This window comes from Hakea prostrata, chromosome 2, assembly GCF_041222555.1.
Source record: "Hakea prostrata isolate BN-2017 chromosome 2, UWA_Hpros_2, whole genome shotgun sequence".
NCBI classification, from domain to species: Eukaryota; Viridiplantae; Streptophyta; class Magnoliopsida; order Proteales; family Proteaceae; genus Hakea; species Hakea prostrata.
Genome location: NC_142601.1, coordinates 39,287,851 through 39,312,473, shown reverse-complemented (window position 1 = coordinate 39,312,473; position 24,623 = coordinate 39,287,851). Strand labels below are relative to the sequence as shown.

General features: G+C 38.7%; 1 protein-coding gene across 3 annotated transcripts; it reads left to right on the top strand.

Annotated features, from left to right (window-relative positions):
• LOC149024324 (uncharacterized) lies at nt 1-22,612 on the top strand. 3 transcript variants are annotated; one of them, XM_089144617.1, is made up of 6 exons: nt 1-220; nt 1,356-1,395; nt 1,513-1,596; nt 5,405-5,570; nt 19,247-19,520; nt 21,922-22,603. In XM_089144617.1, exons 1-6 carry the CDS (start codon nt 167-169, stop codon nt 22,111-22,113), a joined length of 810 nt encoding a protein of 269 aa, XP_089000743.1. In that variant the 5' UTR covers nt 1-166; the 3' UTR covers nt 22,114-22,603. The 3 variants fall into 3 exon arrangements, with proteins under 3 accessions (XP_089000743.1, XP_089000745.1, XP_089000744.1); XM_089144619.1 differs by lacking the exon at nt 21,922-22,603 and adding an exon at nt 20,808-21,905; XM_089144618.1 differs by lacking the exons at nt 1-220; nt 1,356-1,395; nt 1,513-1,596 and adding an exon at nt 1,684-1,787 and having other exon boundaries at nt 21,922-22,612.
• The last annotated feature ends 2,011 nt before the right edge of the window (nt 22,613-24,623 follow it).

Sequence of the window (24,623 nt, the reverse complement as noted above, 5' to 3'; positions counted from 1 at the left end):
CGTCCTGCTTAAAGCTCTAATTCGTGCAGACAAAGGAAAAAGTGAAGCTTAGAGCCCGTCAGGTTATGTCTTTTGTGTTGTCTCCTTGCTTAACAATCTTGGTTCGCTTCCTGTGGTTAATCTACTCCATCTCCCTGCATCTTATTTCTGTTTGATCTCTCTCGCCATGGATGAATCTTATACCAGTCTATCTAGCAGCCATTTATTGGGTTCAGTTCCTGTATGTACATTTCTTTCTATTATCTTTTCTTCAATCCCCTTGTCTTCCATGCCTAAAAATCTGCCTAATTTTATCGAACTCATCTTGTTTTTGATATGTTAGAAGACAGAATTGGATTGACTCAATGAATTTCACCTTACTGTGCTGTCATTTTGCTTTTCGTTATGTTGGTTTTGTTTAGGGTTTTGATTTACCCAGGTTTCTCATTGCGGCTTCTATGCATTCTAAACAACTGCTCCTGTAATGCTTACGGCTTGGACTTCTTAGTCATAGGTATTTTTGTCAAAGCCATCATGAGTTGTATACAATATAGTGAATAAGGTGGTCTCTTTTTCCTAATTCTGAATGAATTTTGGGTATCTTGCCGATCAGCGTGAAAGCTGCATGTAGTGACGTTGATCACCGCGCTACAGTCATGCTGAATGAGACTTGAAATTTCTCTGCACAATGTTTCTTCTTTAGTTTTCATGAGATGCAGTTGTAAACAGCCGGGAGAAGATCTTACTGATTATTGCCATATTACTCCTACACCTTCTGACATCATTTGTTTGTTAAAATAATAATACAAATAATTTTGTTTTTGAACCACGACGAAGATAATTGCTAGAGTGCAATTCAGTTGTGATATGATTTGCGTAGCATTCAAAGAGCTAGTCCGTTATTCTCAGTTTTCATATATTTTCCATTAAATTATATAATATAATCTTTTCTTTTGGGCTTTTTCTTTGGGGGTTGGGGTGGGGGGTGGGTGGGTGCATGGGTGGTGGAGGGATGGGGGAATACTTTCTGGAGATGTTGCATGGCTGCAATCTACTGTTGTAGGATTGAACCTTTGAAATAATAACAAGCATAATCAACAGAAAAAATAGAATGATTAGCTGCACTGTATCTCTGAAAACCTAATTCTGTGGTATGCTGCATTGCAATGTGTGCAGTTGCACGCAAACTAGCATTCAGTCCAGACTTGGGAGCTTCCTATTGAATACAAAATGTTGTTTACTCACATCTCTTGACTTAGTTTTACCATTGACACTCTTTTAAGCTTGGGATATACTTTCTTCTTTTAAACGTAAACATTTTAGCTTTGAGATGGCCTCTTGTTTTTATTTATCTCTTGTTTGTTACTTGTGCACAGGCTGTGGTCACTGAAGAGAAGAAAACCCCCAACTATGAGGGTATGAGGTTACGTTTATAATTTTTTATCTTTCGGAAAATGGTACGGTTTCTTGATATATCGACCTTTTCAGTTGACTCAAGCAATTTCTTAATTTTTTAAAACCTCTACTACACAGCTCCTCAAGCAAACTTGCAAATATTTCCTCCTACCAATGGAGGGGACAGTGGAAGAAGATATCAAGCTTTCGGAAGTCCAAATGGTATGTGATTTAGTAACCGTGTTCTTGAAATATAATAATAAAAAAAATCCATAACAATTTCTAAATTTTTGCAGTAGTAATTATAGGTGTCAAGGTGCTTTGTTGCTGTCACCTTGCTTTTGGACCCTCTCCTACACCTAGGGTCACTAAGCTCTGTATGGTAATGATTCTGTTCCCCCCCACCTTTCTAGGTCAGGCACAGGTTTTCTGTTTCTTTTGTTTTTTGCACATTTCTGGAATATATGGTAATACTTGTAAAAAAAGAAAAAGGCTTCTGTAGCAACATAAGAATCACAAACACTATCTAGAGTTATTTTATATGCAAATGACCTTTTTGCCCTTATGACTTAAGTGTGCATCTTGTGCCACCGCACTTTTAAAAAAAATCTTATTCATTGAAGAAACACAAAAGCAATGTTTCTACAATGAGGCTTAAAAGTGTGCTAAAGAGTTGGTTTGTGACAAAAGACCAAAAAATGAACCAGAATGCCTATACAGAATTTGGCCCGTTTCTGTTCTAAAAATACTGAACAAGACCAGATTTTTTATTTTTTTTTATTTTTAATTATTATTATCTTTTGAACTTTACTATACAGAGCCCTAGATGCTGTGACAGCCAGGAACTAATGTATATCTGTTTTCAACATCTTTCTTTATTGTTTCTATTTGAAAATGACTATTTTAGAAAGTTTAAGTTTCAAACTTTCTATTTAAAGTGTTACCCAAATTTGATGTTAATTTGGATTCAAATCCAAAATCTTGCCGTGGAGCCCAGTGATGTACTAGCATTTCCTTAGAATGGGCTGAACCTGTTTGAGAATCCAAATTGAGAACCAGGTCCAATCTTGGATTTATCTCTTAGGCTTTTGTTTCACTTTGAATAAGGTAGGTTGTGGCAGAGTTCTATCTCATTTTAGCTTTAGAGTTAGAATTAGAGTATTTTGATTCCTTCATAACATGTAACTGTGGTAAAAAATTTCTGATTGAATAGAACTAAGTAAATTATGAAGGTTTTTTGGCTGTGAGCGTGTCTCCCCCCCCCCCGTGTGATCTCTTTGCCCTTATTTCTTTCATCCATTTGCATCTATTGTGAGACTTAAGTGTTCCGTTTCATCACAAGTTCATGTTCCTTACCTCATACCTGATGCTGCCTTGCATTTAGCAACACTGGCAGCATTAAATATTTTTATTGAATTCCCTCCTCATGCACCTTTTCTGTCCCAAATTCGGTGAGCTGTCAATTACAAGATTGCATTCAAAACTTGTTCTTGCTCTACTGCCACATCTGGTTCTGCCCATTTGATGTTATAGTTGCTCAATTCCTTGAGAATTTGCCGAAGTTCATGGTTTTTCCCATTGAAGTTGTGAGTCTTGTGACAACCTGAGTTTGAAGAAGTGAGTCACTTCAGTTGTACCTTATTTTGTGTTTCTGATGCAGATCCAGGATCTATTTGGGCTGCTAATTAGTGGGATCAGCCTAGGGTTTATATGGGGTTGCACCTTTTATTCCATGGATTTATTTGGTAGATGGTCCAAAACATATGTACCAAAGTGGTATACGAATTCTAGCCTATCTAAGTGACTGAAACCCAATCTAAGATGAATTCTTTAAAATGCAGGGTTTGCCCAGAATCGTCCAAGAAGTAAATCAACAATTTTATGGGATGCCTATGGGTTTCTTTGGACTGGATGGGAGTTGGAGGGCAACACTAGGAAACAATTTATGGCTTCTATGGGATGACAAGGAAAAGCTTAGAGTGTTAATAAATTCCCATGGGATGATTTTGTGATGTCCAGAATCAATAAGGGATGTAAAAAAGAGACATGGGGTGTATCAAGGATGATCCTAAAATTACTATGGGAAGCTCAATTAACCAAACCTAGATAGTGGGGATATTCTAGGGAAAAGTCAAAATTAGGCTTTCATCAAAACCCAAGATGGGATGGTATATTTGATAATAGGATATCCAAACTTACATTAGGCAAGTTGGAAAGAGAAAAGGAAGTCTGTGGTTGGGGTTTGGAGGGTTTTAGGAATGACTCTTGGTAAGCCTATGGGTTCTCTTAATTGTTTTAGGATCTCCAAAAGGGAGAAGGTCTTGGGCAATCTTGAATTCTCTTTCTTGTTCTTTTCTTCTTTTGTCCTTTTGTCCTTTTTCCTTTCTTTCTTTTCTTTTCTTTTCTTTTCTTTTCCTTTCTTGTTTCAGATCTGCTGCAAGCCAAAACAGGGGAGGGGAGGTTGCGATGAAGAAGAGAGAGGAAGGGGAGGGGCAGCAGGGTAAAGGAGGGGTGGGGGAATGGCTAGGGATGATCTCAGGGGGGGGGGGGGGGGTTAAGGGTTGTCGAGGGCTGGGGGAGCTGCTGCCAGGGGTGCAGCAACAAGAGGGTAGGATCTAGGGTTGCACAGGCAGGGGAGGGGCTGGGGGAGAGGTGATGGGGTTGGGAGGTGAGGGAAGGGGGTGGGGGTCTGCTGTACTTAATTGAAGACTGCTGTAAGATCTTGAAGAAGATGATGGAGACTGGAAGAAGAGTGCTAGACAGAAGATAGGTGCTAATGTTGAAGAAGAATCTCAATCCTTAACTCAACTGTGACCCCCTCAACAAGGAACCATGATCCTCAACTCCATTAATCTTTTCAAATAATTAAACTTCAGAAAAAGAAAAAGAAAGAATAGGCTTATTTATAGCCTACTAAAGACTTGGACTCCTCTAAAAAGGAAACTAACTTGACTCAACTAGGGAGTCCCTTATAGATTAGGATCCCCTTTACAATTCAATAAATAATAACCACAGATAAAAATAAACCACCTTGGAAAATAACACCTAATTATCCAAAAGGATTCTTAATTTATAATAGTTTCAATTGGGACTAATTTTGACCCCACCCAAAAAAAACAAAAAAAAACAAAAAAGAAAACCCAATAACTAACCCTAGAGGACTCCAATCCAAATTCTAAGAGTAGATAAGGGGTCCTAACAATTAGGAGATCAAAGTGGACTCAAATTGTGGGATACCAACCTACTTCGGAATTTCTCCTACGTAAGGACTGTCAAGTATCTTGCAAAATACTAACCCAACTAAAAGACTAAAGATAGATCCATGACCCTTGGATCAGGGGGGTTTCTAAACAGGCCCTTCTTGACCAAAAGAATACCCATGGCGTATTCGGTCAGCAACGGATTGGGCTTTTTGGGTCTAGGTTTGGCCCAGTTATGGGGGGGGGGGTCATCCCTGTTCACATCACTAAGCCAAACTTGTGATTGTGGAGGCCTCTACTATAGCCGTTAAGATTTGATTGCATAAAGGGTTGTCATCAGAGTTGAGCTTGAGTGTTCCTAATCATAATAGGAGATCTCCATAATTAGAAGTTTGACCTATGGACTTCGTCCCAGTTTGGTTTAAGTTGTTCACTATGACAAATAGACCATTTGACCTGAAGTGTAGCAAGATTAGACTTGGCTTTAATTTGTTAATTGTATTTTCTTGAATTCTGGTCAATTTCTTTGTTTTATGGGGAACACTTATCCCTCATGTTTATGTTACCTAAAACCCTATCACCCACACAGAAGACGTAGTGCCAGCTTAGGGATTTGTCCTAAACTTGTCAGACCAGGAACGTTGCTTCCATTTGGTTCTTCTCAAGCTGATTTATCTGGTTTCTATATTGTTGTCTAGAACTCCTTTTGTTTTGAAAATCATTGTACTTTAAATTGCTGAACTTGAGCCAATCTCAAATATGTTGTATCTTGTAATACATATTCAATTTGGGCTAATAGTTTTCATTTTGATGCACTCTTATCCATGCAGGAGGGGATGAACAACCATCGACTAATGGTTGGAAGGGAGTCTTTAGTGTTTCATCTTACACACAGTATTTCAATGTGGATACAGATGTTGTCCTTGAAAGAATTGTGACTTCTTTGAATCCTCTTGGGGGAACTTTTTTCAGCAAGATTGATGCTAACCCTGATCTGTAAGTTTTATTAAAGTTATTGATTATTTTTCTATTCTTGGGTGGGTGGTGTGTGAAGTGGACTGGCCCTTTAAGAAACATATTTCTTGAAGAATTTCTGCTTATGCGTCAATTTGATTTGTTTCTTCTAAATCTGTGTTGTGAAGGCTGTTCTTGATGCAGCCTCAAGTGAATGAGTGCCAGAAATCCGAGATCTTCGATGAATAGCAATAGGAAGAATTAGGGTTTCAAGGGTTTTCGACCAAGGCTGGTTCAGGCCTCTGTTTAAGGTCAAATTATAATTCAGATTTAGGTCTTACTTACTGGGTTAGGACTTAGGATCCCTGTTTCTGGATATTTCAGATACAAAAGTGCTGGACTGTTTCCCCTTTGACTGCTGTGATTAGGGTTAGGTCTTAAAACAGTCGGATTAGGGTTTGTTAGGGTTTTAGAGTTATTGGGTAGGTTACAGAATCAGAATTTTGGTTTCTTAGATTTAGGATGGAGGTTCGGTAGTTGTGGAGATAGGATTCTGAAAATCAAGGGTTCGGGTTTACAGTTTCAGAATTAGGGTTTGGGAATCTAGAGTAGCAAGGAATTAGGGCTTAGGATAGGGAAAAAGGACTGCAAGTGAGTTCGAGTGGTTATGAAGGTGGAGGGATAATAGAACCGTAATGGGGTAGAATTCTGATGGGGAATTTGAGGTTATGGATTCTAGGTTTAAGGAGAAGAAGAAGAGTCGATGGGCAGGGTTTGTTAAAACAAAAATTAAAATATGGAAGGGCAATGGGATTAGTTGTGACTTGTTACTTACCTGTAAGGCTGTAACACAAGTATGGTAATGGGCTGAGATGATGATGAACGGTAGGGAAGGCAGGCTGCAAGCACTACTGAAAGAGAATCCTTCGAGTAGAAAACCCTAGGTTGCTTACCCGATCACTTGGAGATACCTTGCCACTGATGGAGAAGCTGTACCATTACCTTAACTTTTAAGCAGGACTAACTCTTTATTAATTGTAATAATCTGAAATCTGAAAATTATTACATGCTCAGGCCTTTTATTTATAGCCTTGTACTGGCTTTCCTAGTTCTCAAAATAGAAACTAAATTTGAAATGGGACTCTTAATACTGGATACTAAGTTTACTAACCTAATAAGGACTGTTTAACTCATGTGTATAAGGCCTTGATAAGGATTATTTAAGGAAGGTGTTTTGGGGCTTGATAAGGTCTATTACAGTAAGCTACTCTCGATAGACCTGAGCAAGTTTAAACAAAATAAAAACCTATTTTTGTACTTGGGCTAGACACTCGACTTATGGGCCCATTGAAAAGGCTTATGACCACATAAACCTGATAAACAAAGGGCAAACTCCTATAATCAACCCTATGTTGATTTCAAAGGGAAATAGGCCAATTTGATGTGCAACCTGCATCAGTTCTCTTTGGAGTTTATTGGGGGATCCCAAATTCTTTGTCAATCAGATTATTGAATGCACTAAGTTTTTTTCTCACTCCCCAAATACCCTTTGTTCAGTGTTTTCAGGAAATTGAACAAGAAAATTGTGTGCACAACATTACAAAAGAAAAAAGAAGAAACACTATTGGGGATAATCTTGGTGACTTAAAATAATAGTAGTGGAAAATGGTCTTCACTTTAAAAGTGAAACTTGTCAAAATGGATAGTCTTTGTAGTTTGTACATTTTATCTTGGGTGAATGAATAATTCATTACTAATACCTTGAAAAAAGAGAGGGGTGGGTGTATACAAGCAGGAAAGGGAACAAGGCACATGTTCAAGCCGTAAAAGGAACGGGAAAAAGGCTGTATCAAGGAAACAGAACCCCAGGGGACGAAATGTCTGTTGCTTGGGGTATCACAACTAGGACAATTAGATAATAATCAAATCTTGGAGGACGTTTTACAAACCTTGTCGGAAGACTGAGAATTGGAGGTCCATTCTCTAAGATTCCACTCCAACCAAAGGTTGGCAATGGTGATTCCAAAGCAAGCTTCCATGTAATATGACATTTAGAGCTACCTAAGAAGGTCATGTCAATATAAAGTCACTCCATACAGAAGGGTAAACGTCATTTTAGTGAAGGCTAGCAACTGTTTGAGGCTCTTTTCCAAATTGAGATTGAGAAGGGGGCTTGAGAAGAAAAGTTGGGCAATGTCTTCCAAACCATTCTTCCAAAGAACATAGGAGAGAGGAAGAGAGGTTGACACGGGGGGGGGGGATGTGCAACTTTGTTTATGACTCTATGGATGAGGAACCATTGGGTGGGGAGGCAAGGGGTCCGAGGCTTTTTCAACTGGGGGCTATGGCAAATATTGATCCCTTTAAACCAAATAAACATATGCTGAAGAGGCTGGGCATGAACTTGAATAAAGACCAAGATAAGGAACTAACGAGGCCATTAGTGGACCGGGGGGGGGACCCACATAGAGGAGAAGCCTGAGTGGAGGGCCAAGGAATAGACCTAGAACCTTAGGAGGTAGTGGTGGAATGTTTTCAAGTAGACAACTTCGCAGACCAACCACTGAGAAGAGAGCATCCATAGGATGCTAGTGGTTGAACCAAAGTGATGTAGAGGTTCACTGAACTATTCTAGTGGAGGTGAATGGTTTTGAGGAAATCCATTAAGCATCTGAGTAGTGGGAAACTGTCCACTGAGGGCCATTTGGGAGTGCTCGAGTAACTCTCTTCTCCCAAATAGTATCATGTTTGGACACAATTTTCCAAATCAATTTAAGAATATCCGCAGTGTTGGAGTGCTTGTTCCTCGTAACCAAGGTCTCCCTATTCTTTGGGAACAAGTGGAAGCCCTGCGAAAACGGTAGAGGAATCTGGAGGTTTCAGCTCCTTTCTTTAGGAAGCCACTTAGTAGTTATGATGGTGATGTACCCTCAAATTGAATGAGGGCCAAGCTTCAAAGATGTGAACCAGGATCCAGGGTTTAGTTGATTGAAATATTGCCCTAAATCTAGGCTCACTCCAGGATCTTCTTCCCTGAGAATCAGCAGTCTTCTAGCGCTGTAGCACCTTTTGGTGGAGGGTTTTTGGGCAAATTCTAGCTGTGTAAGGGTTAGGCTAGGCTTAGGGTAGATTCAGCCAGACTTAGGGGTCTCGATTTTGTGTTCGAGAGCTTAAAACCTTGTTGTAATTGTAATTTCAGGTCTGGAATTCCGAATTAGGGTTGGAGAATTTAGGTTTTGAAGAAATCGAGGATTAGAGTTTCCTAATAAGAATGTAACTTGCAGAATTCTGGGTTTTAGTGATTGAAGGGGGGAGGGGGCTGGCTTTAGGGTTTAATTCTAAAAGGGGGAAGGGTTTCTTTTCCAAATACTGGAATCTCCAGAAGCCGCTGCAGGTTTGTATGAAAGAAAAGAAGCAAAAACCTAAGGGGGAATGTCTGGAATGGTAGATTAGGGTTAGGGAAAGGTAGGGGATTAGGTATTAGTGGAGGGGGAGGGTTCTGTTTTTTTTTTTTTTTTTGGGGGGGGGGGGGGGGGGGTTGGGGGGAAAGGGGCTGGGATTCCAGAATTACGGTTAGAGGGTAAGGGGGATGGCTGCAGGAGAGAGTAAGGAATGGGGCTGGATTGGGGGAGGGGCTTTCACTTACTTGGGGTTGAGGATGAATGCTGAACTTGAAGAATTATGTGGAATTCAGTACACTTGAATGCTGCAGTCCCCTCTAGGGAACCCACGACTTCTCTAGCTTGCCTCCAAACTCAATCAATATTTCATTCATCATATTAGTCTCTTGTCTACAAGGTTTGAAGGCTTCTTTATAGCCTACTGAGAGAAATTAGACAGGGACTCAACTTTAGAAAAGAAATCAAACTTGAACTCTTAACTTGCAATTCAAATCTAAATTAAAATTCGTAAGAGTTTAACTCACACAAAAAACCTTCATAACTTACTCTAGAGGAATCCAGTTTGAATTCCAAGAGTAGATGTAGATCCCTTGAAGTAGGACGACTCTAGTGGACTCCTTCACAAACTAGGAATCCCACTCTAATTGGGTTTTTTAGTAACTTGCAAAATAAGGATTCAAATTTAAAAATAAAAGTAGATCTAGGGTCCCAAAAACATATTGGACCCAATTATACCCTATCTTGGACTCAACAAAAATTTGCAAAAGTGACCAAAATTCCCTTGTGTTGCCTTTGAATGTGGTTTACATTAGAACCAACTTATATAGGGTGGAGAGTTTTGGTTTTAGGGAAAAGGGTTAATTTAGGGCTTTGTGGATGAAAGTCATATGCTCTTAAAATATATTTAGGGTATTGAGGATACTTATCCCATCTCATGGGAGGTATGGGATGAATTCCTTGAGATAAGAAACAGGGGTTCATTGGTGTTAGAATTGGTTGAAACTCGGAGAGGTAATAATATAGAGATAAAATCCCCCAAGTTTGGTTGGATTTGAATGGTTAAATTAGAAGATATGGGGGTTTTATGGAGTATGATAATTTAAGAAAATATTTATATCTTGAAATTGGATGATCAAATGGGGTCAAACTAGGATCTAAGGTCACTAAAGTTAGTGGGATGATGTTCCTAAAATGTGGGAAAATCTAATGGTTAGATTGGTATAAATTTGACCTTGAATTTTGGGTTTTTTTAGACATCCAAAAATGCAAAAAGTTCAAAGGTATAGGTATATATATATATATATTGGGGGAGGTGAACATGGAATCATGGGGAAAAGTGAAACCCCGCTCACATGGCAAGTTTTTTTTCACGATCTGTTGGCGTGCTTGAAATTTTTACAAAAATTTATAAGAAGGTGATTAAGGAAAGATTAAAGAATATATAAATGTTAATCTATATGCTAATTTACATGCATGTAATGCAAAAAGGTATAGAGGGGCCTAGGTTATGGTAGAGGCACTACTGTAGGCATGCCATCTCAAATCCTTTTTCTATGAAATTAAGATAATAAAAGAGAAAAATAGGCCATTTGATCTCACATACTTACCTTGCTTGGGTTCCCGAAAAGATTAAAAGAACTTAAGAAATAAATAGGGCACTTACCATTAAGAAAGCTTGCTTTATTAATTCAAAGGGAAGTTACAAGGAGAGCACTTAGTACAAAAGGAGAGCACCATCACTTGAAGAGAGAGAACAAAGATGGGAGAAGAGTTCATGTAAAGGTGTCTCTCTTACAATAGTTCTAGCTATTTATAGGCAAGTGGATGACACTATGCCTTATTACACTTGACACATTTACAAACAAAATAAAGACAAAGGACTAAAGGACATTTTTTAGGGGACTATAATGTCTTTAGCCTTTAATAATATTTACATCTTTGTCCTCTAAGGTGTCACTGCAATTATTTAAAGAAATGATTCCACACAACACCCTATACGCATGCAGTTATGTGATCTGCTGGGGACCTTAGATTTGGTATTTCTTCAAGAACAGCCCCGTGGCATTCCACGTAGTATGAAACTACTGTTTTCCACATTGGTTTGGTTCAGGAGATTAACTCATATTTTACAGGCAGGGTTTTTGTCTGTCATACTTTTATCCTTAGCATGCTCAAGTGTGATAAACATTGTGTTTTATAACCTGTGTCCAGGTTTAGCCGGTTTAATACTAGCCTGGCCTAGTTTACCCAATATTTTACATGCTTGGTACTAGCATGGATCCTGTTGTAGCCCGGATCAAGGTTAAGGACAATTATGAGTTTTTATATGGTTGTCCTATGAACCATGTGATCCTTTATGGATTGGGCCAAAGTCCTTGTGGTTTTGTTAATGTTCAAAAAAACCATCCCTAAGTTTAACGTCATTTGAGTGTGAGACAGATGGTAAAGGAATCACCCTATGATAGAAATCTACATGTCAAAGGAGATTTTTCTCCTTGTCTTTTCCTTTCCTTCTTCTGATCACCTCAAATTCAGCATCTTCTGGAGGTGGCATGATGTGTGGTTGTGATGATATTTGTGGGTTTATGGGCCCACCATTGCTTGCATGTGATTGTAGCATGTTTCAAATTTCGCCTATGATGCCTTCTTTGAAGCTTTGAAGGAAATCTGATGGTTCTGGAGCTGGTTCCATCCTGTAGCTTTCAGCTGTATTTTGAAGTCTTTGTTTTAGTTTGTCTAGAGCTTCCTCATGTTCTTTGATCTGTTTGTGAAGCTCCAATTTTTCTTGATGTATTTTGATTGTATGATCTTTGATCTATTTGTGAAGCTCCAATTTCCTTGTTGAGGTTAGTGATTCTGGTTGCCCTAGAGATGATTCAATCAATTAAATTTGTAAATATACCTATTAAAGACAACACATAATAAATCAACTCAATCCAACATCGTTTGAGCATCAACTAGAGGAAAAAATGTTAATTTTTAGGGTTTTTATATTTTTATATTTTTTTAAATCAGAAAAAAAAAATTGTAGAACACTTTAAAGATCAAATCCAACAACAATCACTTGTAAATCTAGCTACCAGAGACCATGGAAAAAAAATTTCAAAACAATCCAACACGATTTGACCATGAAAGAAAGGAAAAAAACAAAAAAATAGGGGAAACTTAGGTTACCTTGCAACAAAGCTTGAAAACACTTGAAATAATCCACCAAGAAGGGCTGAAATCAACAAAGGAGTCCTGAAAAGTGCTTGAATTGATCCAAAAACATGCAAAGAAGGTCGAAAAATGGGGGAAAGATGAGTTCAAAACCTATTGCTTCCGCCTGGTATCACGCTCAAACTCTGCGTTTCGCAGAGTTTTGTGTGTGAAAGGGATTTTAAAAAATGAACCCGCTGGTCCAGCCGGTTTGGTTCAAGTTTCGAGGTTTTGACTGGTTTCGTCGAAATTGTGATGGTTTTGATAAAAACTTGGGACTTTTTTCGGTCCCTCATGGTTTCGTTTTGAAGTTCCAAAAGTGCGAAATTTCAGTAAAAGATTCGACTGTTTCAATCGGATTTTGTACGATGGTTACAGCAGCAACATGCAGGAGAATACTAGAATGAGAAGCTTTAATCATATAAAAGTTGGGTGCCTTTCGATCAATTGGAGGGTCATATTTATACATAAAAATCTGGAGTTTTAATCTAATTTGAACTCTTAATTAAACTCTAACTCAAAATAGAAATTAATTGATGTATATCAGGACAGTAAAACTGAAATAAGAACATAAGTACATAAGAATAGACTATTCTGCCCTTTGAACCTAAGCAGGGCAGAATTTACATAATTGGACCAATTAAATTAGTTACTCACCTATTTTCGTACTTGACATAGACACAACTTTTGGGTCTATAAATATGCCCATGACCACATAAATATTATAAAACAAACGGTCCAAAACCCATATCTATCAACCTTAGATTGATTTCAAAGGCAAGCAAACCAATTCAACGCTGGATCTGCATCAGGTGGCAGATTGAGAAAACCAAAAAAGAAAAAGAAAAAATGGAGGGAGATTGGAGAACAGGTCTGATAAGCTCCAGCCGCCTAGCATAGGAAACAAGTTTGTCCTTGTAGAGGTGTAGCCTTTTATGGATCAAGTCATGCATTAGTTGTTTATGTTGTTTCTGGTGTTTGCACTTTACCGTTATATGAGAACTACAAGGCTATGGAACAAACACATGTGCAAATATTATTGACCACCAGCCATCACTTAAAGAAGCTGTTTCTGAAAATTTTGAAAGCTTTTGTACAATCTAATAGACATTTAAGTTCATGGTTCTTCCTTGCCTAACAGAAAGATCTGGGCTATTGAAGAACATCACTGATTCAGGCTGTATGCAACAGTTACCTGTTAGAGAATTTTGGATTCCTATCTGCTCACATTTCCAGGCTCTAACTGTACTTGATGACTTGTAGAGGGCTTGATGAAGAATTAACAAATCCCATTAAACAGTGAGGATAAATGAATGAGAAACATTTTTAGATTTTACAACAAACAGAATAAGGATAATGTTGTCTAAGATCTGGAAACACGGAATCTGAAATAAGAAGCCGAATACTTTCTGTAGGTTCAGAAACAGAACCGATGTAGATATTTTCTGCCAACAAAATTTAGAAGTAAAGTGTACTGAGCTGTTTCAGAGATTCTGATGGCAGAGTGCCCCTTTCACTGAGGAGAGAGAAAAAGGAGAAAATAGAATCACTGGGGAAAGCAGATGAAAGGGAGAGATCACTACTCAATTTTAAAAATACAAGAATTAACTTCTATTTACTTTTATCATTTTGGGTTTACAAGCTTACATTTGAATTGAAAATAGTATCCTATTCAACTTAAAACAACTTGTTGCAGCTAGGTAATAGATAAGTAATTACAAAAAACCTATAACTTCATTACAATTAAAAGATGGACCTCAAGGCCTCAACTGAGTTGTTTTTCATTTTTTTTGCCCCCCTCTTACTTGTACCACCAATGGATCTTGAACTTGGCTGATGCGCTGTATTCCTTGAAGTTTATCTTCCATAACTTTTCATATCTTTCATTCAGCCAACTGCAAGCTACTGCACCATTTATCTTTTGGGTTCAACTGAGTCTTAGTGTGCTGGTAAATATCTATTTCAGTTTCTGAGGATCCTTTCAGTTTCAGCTCTGATAGACTCAAATAATGCTGTATCAAATCATTGACTACTGGATTCAGGGTTTTCAGTGTTAACAATGTCACACCCGGGATGAATAGTATAGCTCTTGTGAGGCGAACAAGGGCCCATCCCCTGGTCAAAACCCTGGTGTGGGCCTGAAGTCCCATCCAGGTGGTGCACCAAGGGCTGGCTGACCCCCTAAAAGTGGCCATTTGGTCATTATCTAGCCCTAGTTAGCTGTTGATGTTATTTTCAGAATTGTTTTTTTTAATTGTCTTACTCCAATCATGTCTTCAAGTCTTAGTTTGAGTTATAGTAGTTGAGTTCTAGTGTCATAGGAAGTAGTAGTTGAGTTCTAGTGTCATAGTGAGTCTTTCTTTTAAGTAGGACTCTTTATGGATAAAGGTCTCTTATTTCAAGTCAAGTTCTTTTATTTTATGTGGTTGTTATTTAGTTGGTTTGGACACTTGACTTCTAGTGTCATAATGACTCTTTCTTTTAAGTAGGACTCTTTATGGATAAAGGTCTTTTATTTCAAGTCAAGTCCTTTTATTTTATGTGGTTGTTATTTAGTTGTATAGGGTGTCCTAACTTAAGAAAGAAAATTTAGTTCAGTTAGTGACTAAGTCCTAGTTGAGTCTAAGTTAGTTTCCCAGTTAGAGTAGGAATCTTTCTTTCTTAATGTAAGGTTATAAATAAACCATTATTTTCTTTGTAAAGATAGTCTGCATTGAATAGAGAATTGAAGATCTCTTGTGGGCCTTGGAAGATTTCAAGCTTTTGTCTTCAATTGGCAGCGACCAAACATCAAGAACCAGAAGCAGTCCCTTCAACAGAAACTCCACCAAGTCCAGCTCCCCAGCTCCCATTGCAGCCCTCCCTTCCCCTTTTTTCTCTTGAGCAAAGCCTAGGAACCCACCTCATCCCATTGCAGCCCCTTAGGTCCCCTCCCTTACCCCCTGTGACACACCCAAACCCCTTCCCCACCTCCCTTCTACCTGCGGCATCCCCTTCCCCCTTCCCCCTTCCTACCCTCTCGGTTCCCTCTCTCTGTCCCTTCTCTGACTTGCGGCAGAACAGAAAACAGAAAAGAAAGAAGAAAGAGAAGCAAAGAAAGAAGAAAAGAAAGAAAAGAAAAGAAAATAAAGAAAGAAAGATTAGAAGAGATTCCCCAAGATCTTGCCAAGAACCTTTCTCTCTCAGAGATTAAGCCCATAGTTACTAAGATCAATCTCCTCTATCCTCTTTCAACCCTTGGGTGATTCTAGGGATCTCAAAACCATCCCATAGGGATTTGATAAAACCCTAATTTTTACCCTTCCTAATTATCCCGGCCCATTTAGATTTGGTTAATTGAGCTTTCCCCATATTAATTTTGGGTATCTCAAATCATCCCTTAGGCTGCGCTTGTTTGCAAAGGTGGGGTGAGAAAAAAGGAGTGGAAAAAAAAACTTGTGGGCCCCATGTGTAATGGGGTGAGGGAGAAGGAAAAGAAAGGAAGGGACTTTGTGGAAAAGTGTTAAATGTGGATCCCACTATTTGGTTTTCCACATTTTTTCACAAAATTCTACATATTTTGTGGGGTTTTAAAAAGGCATGGGATGGAAAAGTTAGCATGCTACCTCACAAGACAAGCCTCCTTAATTTAAGGAAGCTTGTCTCCAACTTTCCCACCCCCATCAACCAAACAAACCACACTTTTGGGATTTAATGGAAAAGTTTGATTTTTCAAATTTTTTCCCACCCCACCTATATTCCAGCAAACAAATGAAGCCTTAGGAGCGTATCAAAAGCCTGACTTTTTCCCATATCAATCCCATTAATTTTAGGATAAGTTTTATTTTCCCTCTTCATCCCACATGAATTTAGTAAAACCCTAAAGTCTTTCTAATCTGCCATAACCCTTCCCTTAGGTTTCCAACCTATCTTAAAAATCACCCATTGGCTTTTTGAGACTAATTTGCTGATTTGGATGAAGATTCTGGGCAAAACCCAAAATTTTAGGGAATTCTTCCAAGAAACGTGAACCCTAAAATTGGCTTTACATCATCTTTTCTTCCTTACAAGATGTGTTTTTTGGATGCGTTTCCAGTTATAGTGTTTGTTTCCAATCCATTGGTACACATCTTTTTGTTTTTTTCTAGATGAATAAATTATCAATGCCGAAACCCCGGAGGGGGGGAAGTAGAAATACAAAGAGAGAAAGGAAAAAAGTGGGGTGTTAGAACTTCCTAGAAGGGAACAAGGGGGAGCCAAGACAGTATGCCTGCTCCTGGGGTATTAAGAATGGGGGTTTGGGGGAGAAGCTGAAGTCTAGAGGATATATCAAAGTAGATAGGTATCCAAATCAAGTCCAAGGATCTATAGTTGGAGGTCCATCTCTTGAGGTTTCACTCCCACCATAAGTGAGGAAACCCAGCACCAAACACCAACTAACCAACCACATTGCAAATAATAGAGCCTGAAAAGGATCTCACAATCCATAGCCAAACCCTACTAAAGCCAAAGGAGCCTCTACAGTAGGGCTAGACGGAGGAAGTAATTTTTTACTAGATAGGGTGGGAGAACAAGGAAGAGAAAAAAATGTGGTTTACATCTTCTAAGCCATTCTAGCAAAGAATGCAGTTGGGGCTGATAGGGATGTGATGGTGGATGGGGAAAGATTGAGTAGGAAGACAATGGCTGAAAACTCTCCAAACTTAAAAGGCATCGTGGGGGATGTGACCTTTGAACTAACCAGAGGGAGCTAGGCGATAGGTTGGCTAAGGGAACAGGATAGGTTCCAAGCTGAAGCAGAGGAGAAGTTACCAAAGGAAGGGGGAGCCAGATGGTGTGGTTATGGGTAGCAAGGTGCAAGAGGGGAAGATTGGATCAAACTTGAGTGAGACTTAAGAGGGAAGAGGAGGGAGGAGACCAAGAGCCATCGGAGATGAAGTTAGAAACCATGGTGGAATTAAGGATATGAGTAGCATAAACTTGATCGGGGCCCAAGAGGGTATAGGGGATACCTAGTGGATGCCAAGGGTCAAGCTAGAAGGAGCTGGAGGTACCATCCACGTCCAGAGTGGAGGTAGTAGTTAGAACAAGAAGTTTGAGGAGGAGTTTCCTCCAGGCCCAAGAGATGTTCAGAGGAATAGAGATAGTCTAGATGGAGTCAGGATCTCAAGAGATGGGAGTAAAACCAATTAACCTAGATAGAGTTGTGTTTATTGGAGATCTTCTAGATTAGCTTCATCAGGCTGATATTGTTGCAGTCGTGGATTCAGCAAATTCCCAGGCCAGCTTCAACTTTGAAGAAGGCAGACATAAGACCAACTGATGGGATGGAGGGATCAAGAGGACTCTTACCCTTCCACGAGAAATCACAGAATAGTGCATATGTGGCTCTAATGGTGGGTTTGGGGATGGCATTGACAGAGATCTTACTTGCTTTAATTATGAGATTGCAGTTTGGGCTCTGTTTACTTTTTTCTGCATTGCCAGTCAATTTTTGTAACACCTTGTGTTCTTTTCTTCTATTTGAGTTGCTTATTGGTTTCACAAAGACTTCACTACTGAAATATTACAAAGAGATATTTATCTCCCTCTCCTCCCCCACCGCCTCCGAAGGAGAAAGGGGTGATTTTTAAGTAAGGTACACCTTGTGAAGGAAGGTTCTAAAACCTAGTTTAGTTTTCTATTGCCCTACAGGAATGATAAATGTCTCAAGTTTAGGGTCTAGTGGCAATTCTGTAAATTTCCTGAAGTTTAGGACCCTTGAATACAAGGAAAATAGCATATCAGACTTTGATTTATTAAATTTGAAAGGAACAAAGATTCTAGAATTTCAATCAGGGTGGGTTAAAAAAAGAAAAAGGATTTTATGGCAATAATAAAATTTCTGGCATCACCGATAAATAATAGGAGTTGTTTATCCCTTACCTCTCAACAAACAGAAAACCAGCGATGAGTGCCTTGGTTTCAGGTGAGAAAATTTGTTCAAGAGAGATGTCATTGACCTCAAATATGTGAATTTTTTTTTCCATTAAGCCCTCTCAAGCCCAACTGAATTCCACCTAAAGGATCAAAATAGGAATTGACATGCTAACTTCGAAGTTATCTGGCGGAAGTCACCACATCTGATCTGAATGAAGGTATGGAACTCAGAATATGAGACTCTTCTAGGCCTTGGCGCATTTGGAAGGGTTTCTCTATGAGGCTACAAGTACTGCCTAGAACAGTGGGGAACCTGTTAGTGTGGAGAAACCCAAGTACCAAGAGCAACAAGCAAGAAGGAACATAATAATAAGAAAGAAGTACAATTGCAGCGGAAGCCGGAAAGATCAACTCAGTTCCAAACATTCTTCAGTCTCCACTATGCAATTTTACTCAGATGCAATTGTAACATTGCATATATAGGCTTAGGACTTGAATAATAAAAAAATATATATATATAGGCTTAGGATATATCAACTCCAACAGGGAGACTAATGAAGAACTCTCCTATGTATATATTGCATAATTAAAAAAAAATAAAAATTAAAAGTTATGAATATAACCCTGTCAACTCCTATTGGACCAAATCCCAAGGTTGGACCTGGTTCATCTTGGTTTGGGCTCCTAGACGAGTAATGCCAGTCCAGCCATGCACATGCAACTGCATCAAAGTTCAGTTGTGTTGCTCTATTTCTGAGGTCAGCTCCTTTACTTTTGAAGGAACAACTAAGTGGATTGTAGGTCATTGCCCTACCTCTGGTTGATGCATCTCGTGGAATTGGATCCCGACCAATTCACGTTTTCCTTTTATATGACTAGAAATAAAAATTGCCTGGACACAACCTGGCTCTTGGTTGGATTGTTGAAACATCAACTTGGTCCTTCATGATGGATGCGAAGATGTCTGCTTGGAAAGACTTATCAACTAATGGGTTTAAGAATGATCAGGATGTCCTTCATAGATGACAATATCTTAATCCTAATATCCTCCATTTTCATGCTTCATTGGAGTGGACCTGCAATATTTGTCTAACTAGTTTTTATCTTCAAAGTTTAGAGTACTCTCATATGCCTCCTCCCAAATGGCTGTTCAGCTTTCCTATTTCTTTATTTTAATATACATTAATTGAATAATTAATGTGAATTTGTGTGGCATTTTAGTTATGGATTGGTATGGATCTCCACCACATTGGTCTTTGTCATTGCTTTGCTTGGGAATTGTGCTACCTATCTGATACGCAAACAGCATGATAGCAGCACATCATGGAGCTTCGATGTCAACTATGTGAACTTGGCTGCATGTGGAGTGTATGGTTATGTGTTTCTGGTACCTTTGGCATTTTACTTTTTGCTTCAGTATCTTGGATCAAGACCGAGCCTTGTACATCTTTGGTGTATGTGGGGATATTCTCTCTTCATCTTCATTTTCAGCTCTGTAAGTTCCCTGTTTTCTGAATGTGGCTTCTATTTTTATTTTTATTTTGGGATTACTTTGTGATTTGTGAAACATGAAAATGAGGATGATTGTTCTTCCACTCCTTGTCCTCTGTAACACCTGCATTGGTGCGAGGTTCATTTACTCCCGACAATGCAAAGCTCCTGAGCAATTTTCCTAACCAAAATTCTGTTGATTGGATGATATGAACATAGTATTTTGCCAACTATGGAGTTGAGGTGGTTCAATATTTTGAGTCATTGAATCAACATTTTAGCTAAGTAACCAAAGAAAACGGTAGAACAATCTATATTCTGGAACACTGCATGTTTGACATCTGGATGGAAGGCAAGCATAGTTGTCAAGGTGGATCCCTGGTGACTATCTCGTAGGTGATATGAATGCTTTAGTGGCAGTGAACTAAGTATGGCCATTTATTTTGTTTCATTTACTTGGATATTAGTGAATAAGCAAATACCTCTATTCAAATCCAATACATAAATCAAATATTTGAAAAATAGAATTCCAAAAAGACATAAAGCCACAGCCCAGTTTAAGAACAAAAACTTGACTTTTTTTGCATATGTGAAAATCTCAACTTGTTAATGTTTGGGGTTTCTCAGATCTAAAGATTTTGTGTATCTTAATGTAATAAAATATTGTGAAGGTGGACCATAGTTGAAGCCTGAGGTCGAGGTATTGTAACAGCCTCTGAGAAAAAAAGGTGGTAAGGTTGCACAGAAAATTGACCCCGGGACTCTGCTTTTGTGAAAGCCTTCAGCACTGGGTTTGTCATCATTGTTTAAACCCAAAAAAGTGGTAAAACATTTAAATGTTTTATTATCTAATATACAGAGCAATTTTGACAGCATAAGTTTTTATTGGAACATAGTTCTTTCATTATATATCAGATATGTGTGATATTGAATTTGTTGGAAGGATGGTTTTGTGCTTTCCCTCATACAAAGTCTCATATAAACATAAAACCATTTGACTAGTCAAGCTTCTTAGGGAATAGTACAGTTCTTTAAAATGAGGGCATTTTAATTACTTATAGATAAGACTTTCTGAGATCATTGTAAACCAAATGTGAGATTAGGTATAACAGGACAATGACCAATTCTAATAGTAAAAACCAAATGTATGTTTTCATTTTCTTTTCATGTTTACAGTAGCATGCTTCTGAAATTCAATTTTATGATTTGATGTGGCTCATGTGTTGATTATTGCAAGTAACAAAATAATGTCACCAAAGAGGGGAAATAAAATGTAACTCTTGGACAGCAGGTTTCTCGCCTAAGCGCTCAGGCACCACTCCCCTGCCTTTGGTAGCTTTGCTGCATTGACAACTACGCATGTGAGCAAGGGTGTAGAAGCTTGGAAGATTCATAAAACGGAGAATGAAAATTATAGCCAGATAGTCTGACAGTCCAGTGGGGGGTGTTAGGATATTGTTTAATCCATTGTCCCTCCCCTCCTCCCCCAATTTCAGCCTCTTATCTGTGAGTCTTTCGATGTGGGATGTCATGATTGGGAGGTTAATCCATCTAAAAGGTGAGTATTGAGCTATTCACTATGTATCATGTGAAGTCTTTGTCTATTATTCTAAATTTTCTTTGGGAGGGCGAGGGGTGGTATTGTTGTTTGCACGTGGATAAATATTTGGGTATAATGTCATGGATGTCTTGTAGACCGACATGAACAAAAAATTATAGTCCACTTGATCATTTGTTAGCTGACAATTTTGTGAGAGATTGGAATATGGATAAGTTTTGTCTCTGCATCGGATGGTATAGAGCAACTAAGCTTCCTCTGTTGCTCTGCAATACAGTTTCTGTTTCAAACTGCCAACCATCTAATCCCAGCAGGGTGATACCTGAAGTTAAAATAAGTAGTCGATCACCTTAACCATCTGCAGTTTTGACTCTTTGCTGTGCTGTCTGTTTTGTATTTTTAATTTTATTTTCCCCTATTTTTCCTGGGACAATGAAGAGAGTATGACAAATTGAGAAACTTAGAGGTCAGCTGATCTCCTAGGTGGTAGTTGACTGGTGAGCTCTTCTCTTTTGTGTGGTGAACTGCTGTTTCATAATCAGTGTACTCTCGATAATTACTTGTTGGTTATACGACATCATGGTGTTCTCTTTATAATTGTTCTTCAGTTGTACTTCTTCAGTGCCTCTATGTTACATCTACTTGTTGCTATATTTTGGAGTAATAAGAAAAGAGTATTCAGAAGTTTCTCAGTTATACTCTGCTTGGTAAATGCCTGGTTATGTGTTTCAATGGTTTCTACTTCAGTCTGTGAAGAAAGGCATTTCATTTGGTATACTTTTCTTGGGACCGGTGGTTGAACTCTCATTCTAAGAATGCTAATGTATTCTTCCTCGATGACTTGCAGATCCTTCTGGTAATCCCAGTTGAGGTTCTCCGATGGATCATCATAATACTTACTGGGTTGGCTTCAGCTTGCTTTGTCTCTCTTAATATGAAGTCCTATATAGAGGCAGCTGATCTCATGGTAGTGGTGGTGGCAGCATTTGCCTTGCAAGTTGCTCTAGCATTTTTCATCAAGATCTGTTTTTTTCCATGAATTTCAGTTCGTACCCTCAATGGCTAAAAGGTACGCTTGAGGTTCTGTGTTTTGGACAGATGGCACTTTCATGGATGCCGATACCTTTGTTGCCTGTTACAATTTGCTGTATTTTGGAAGAAACAAAGATATGTAATACTATAGAATCCAGTACGAGCATAGTTGCTGCATTTAGCTCAGAATTCACTTTGTATGAAGTCTCATGAAATCATCGGAAGTTTAAAACATGAAATTGCTTATCTGACAAATCATTGGGCTGCCTAGTATCTGAGAATGCTCGGCGAATTGTTAATTTAGAATGCTCATATCCACTATGATAGTAACGAGTTAAGAGAAAATATGCATGGGACAATTTAATGTTCGATCTCAACCTATCAATTATGAAATCCAATAATCCAATCAAAACTAAACCCTGAACATCAGGAACATCTGATGAGAGAAGCAAATTCTGGATACGGACATTTTTCAAGGAAAGATACAATCACAAGTTCGTTAGAAATGCTTTTTGAAACTTCTAGCATTACAGACTCAAATTGTTAATAACTGCAGAGGAAAAGCTCCACTGGTGGTGGATCACAAGGACATTGAATAGACATGTAAAACGTATCTTCATGGAAACGTTTTGCCTTTATTTATGTCACACATTTTGAAGTTGCATCCTTATGGTGAAAGAACCACCATCAACTGGGACAATTATTAAGCAGATCTACTATCTGGAAATATTCAGGTATTATTACTGTGGAAAAGAATGCATAAACTGGAGTTTTAATTTTTGGAACAGGAAGGCAATTTTTTTCTCAGTGTTTAGCATTGTGGACTGAATATGATGGGGAAAATTACACCTGCACAATCTTGTTTATATTCCCTTTTTTTTATAATTTTTTATGGGATAGCCAGCAATTTTATTCAAGATGAACATGCAGAGTGGCCAAGCAAAGCTCTGATAGCCACATGGAGGACAGGGGCCAAACTCTCTCGTCCATTAAAGAGAGTGCCATCCTTCCTAGGCAATCTGCAATCTAATTAGATCTCTTAGGAACATACGTTTAAAAATTCAGAAACTCCTGTATAATGGTTAGAATCTGGAAAGTACACTCCACCTTGCCATTGATGGTACGTGTTAATGACTAAAATGGTCATTCTATATCTCCCGGTCTGAACCAGCAGTTGCACGATCCGACCAGGTTCGATACTTAGTAGAGTTCGACCAAGCGATTCATGGTAGGACCGACCAGAGTGATAAACAGCATCCACCTAACAGGATAAGAAACCTCACAAGGGTAGAGTCCTACCGACCAACAACCACAGAGGAGTTCCAGTTAGGTTAAAGAACTCTCCCAAAGAGTTACTCTCCTATGGCAACTCTCATTAGAGTCATATTCCGAATATAACTCCATCACTATACTCTATATAAACACTTCAGGTAAAACACTATGAGGCAGGTATTCATACTTTGTGTGATCAATTACTTGAGTTCTCCATTGAGTAGTTGAGATTTTATTATTGGTACTGACTTGTTCGTCGGAGACGTACCTCGACCCCCCAAGGTCGAGCTCGTATCTTGCAGGTTCGTGACAGGGAAGGACGAGCGAGATTCCGTATCAACAATTGACGCCGTCTGTGGGAATCTTGATCAAAAAGCCATCGTACAAATCAGATCAAGGACGCTAAATCAACTCTCCGAATAATAATGAGGTGATCAAATTCCCTTATGAGGTAATATTGTCTTCAAATTTCCTTTAAGGTAATTTAACCATAAAGTCGTACATCCCCTCTTCTCTTAAATCAAAATAATCATTATTGATGTCGAGTTTGAGGGTTGGATACTCTTAAATCGAGTAATCGAAATTGTATGGCAACTCGTACACAGATTTATGAGAATCGACCAATATTTTGGGTAACTGCATCGGTTTTGCAAAAGTTACACTACTAACAAGGTTAATTTGCATCATCAAATGTCATTGTCACATTGAATTTTCTATTGGTTATATACAATTACCTAAAGAGATGACAAATTTACAGTGAATTTACCATGGTTACTAATTGATATTGATGATAACCATTCTTTATGTCTTTTTGCCAAGCAAGTCACATATTGACAATAACGTGAATTCATGATAAGGATTCTTTATTTTTGTCTTTTGGCTGAAGCATCTACAATAAGTGATCTGCAGACTTTTGGCTGAAGCAATAACTTCCAATACTAACAAGCCCAAAGACAATGCCCAGCCATCTGATGCATGCTGGCCGTTCTGTCGTGCTGGAGGGGATATTAGAGAAGCCCCAAGCATGTCTCCGCTGGAACAAAGGGGAGAATCGCCTAATCGGTCTATCTCTCCCAATGATGACTCGAGATGGGCAAATCCCTGATTCGTTGCAGTACTGCCAGAGTATCCAAAGCCTCGATCTATCTGGTCTTGCACTTGGGTGGTGATACATCGTCAAACCCAGTTGCTGCCAGTGGTGAAGGTGACGAGGGATAGCCGGTTGCTGATCTTAGCTCACTTGCA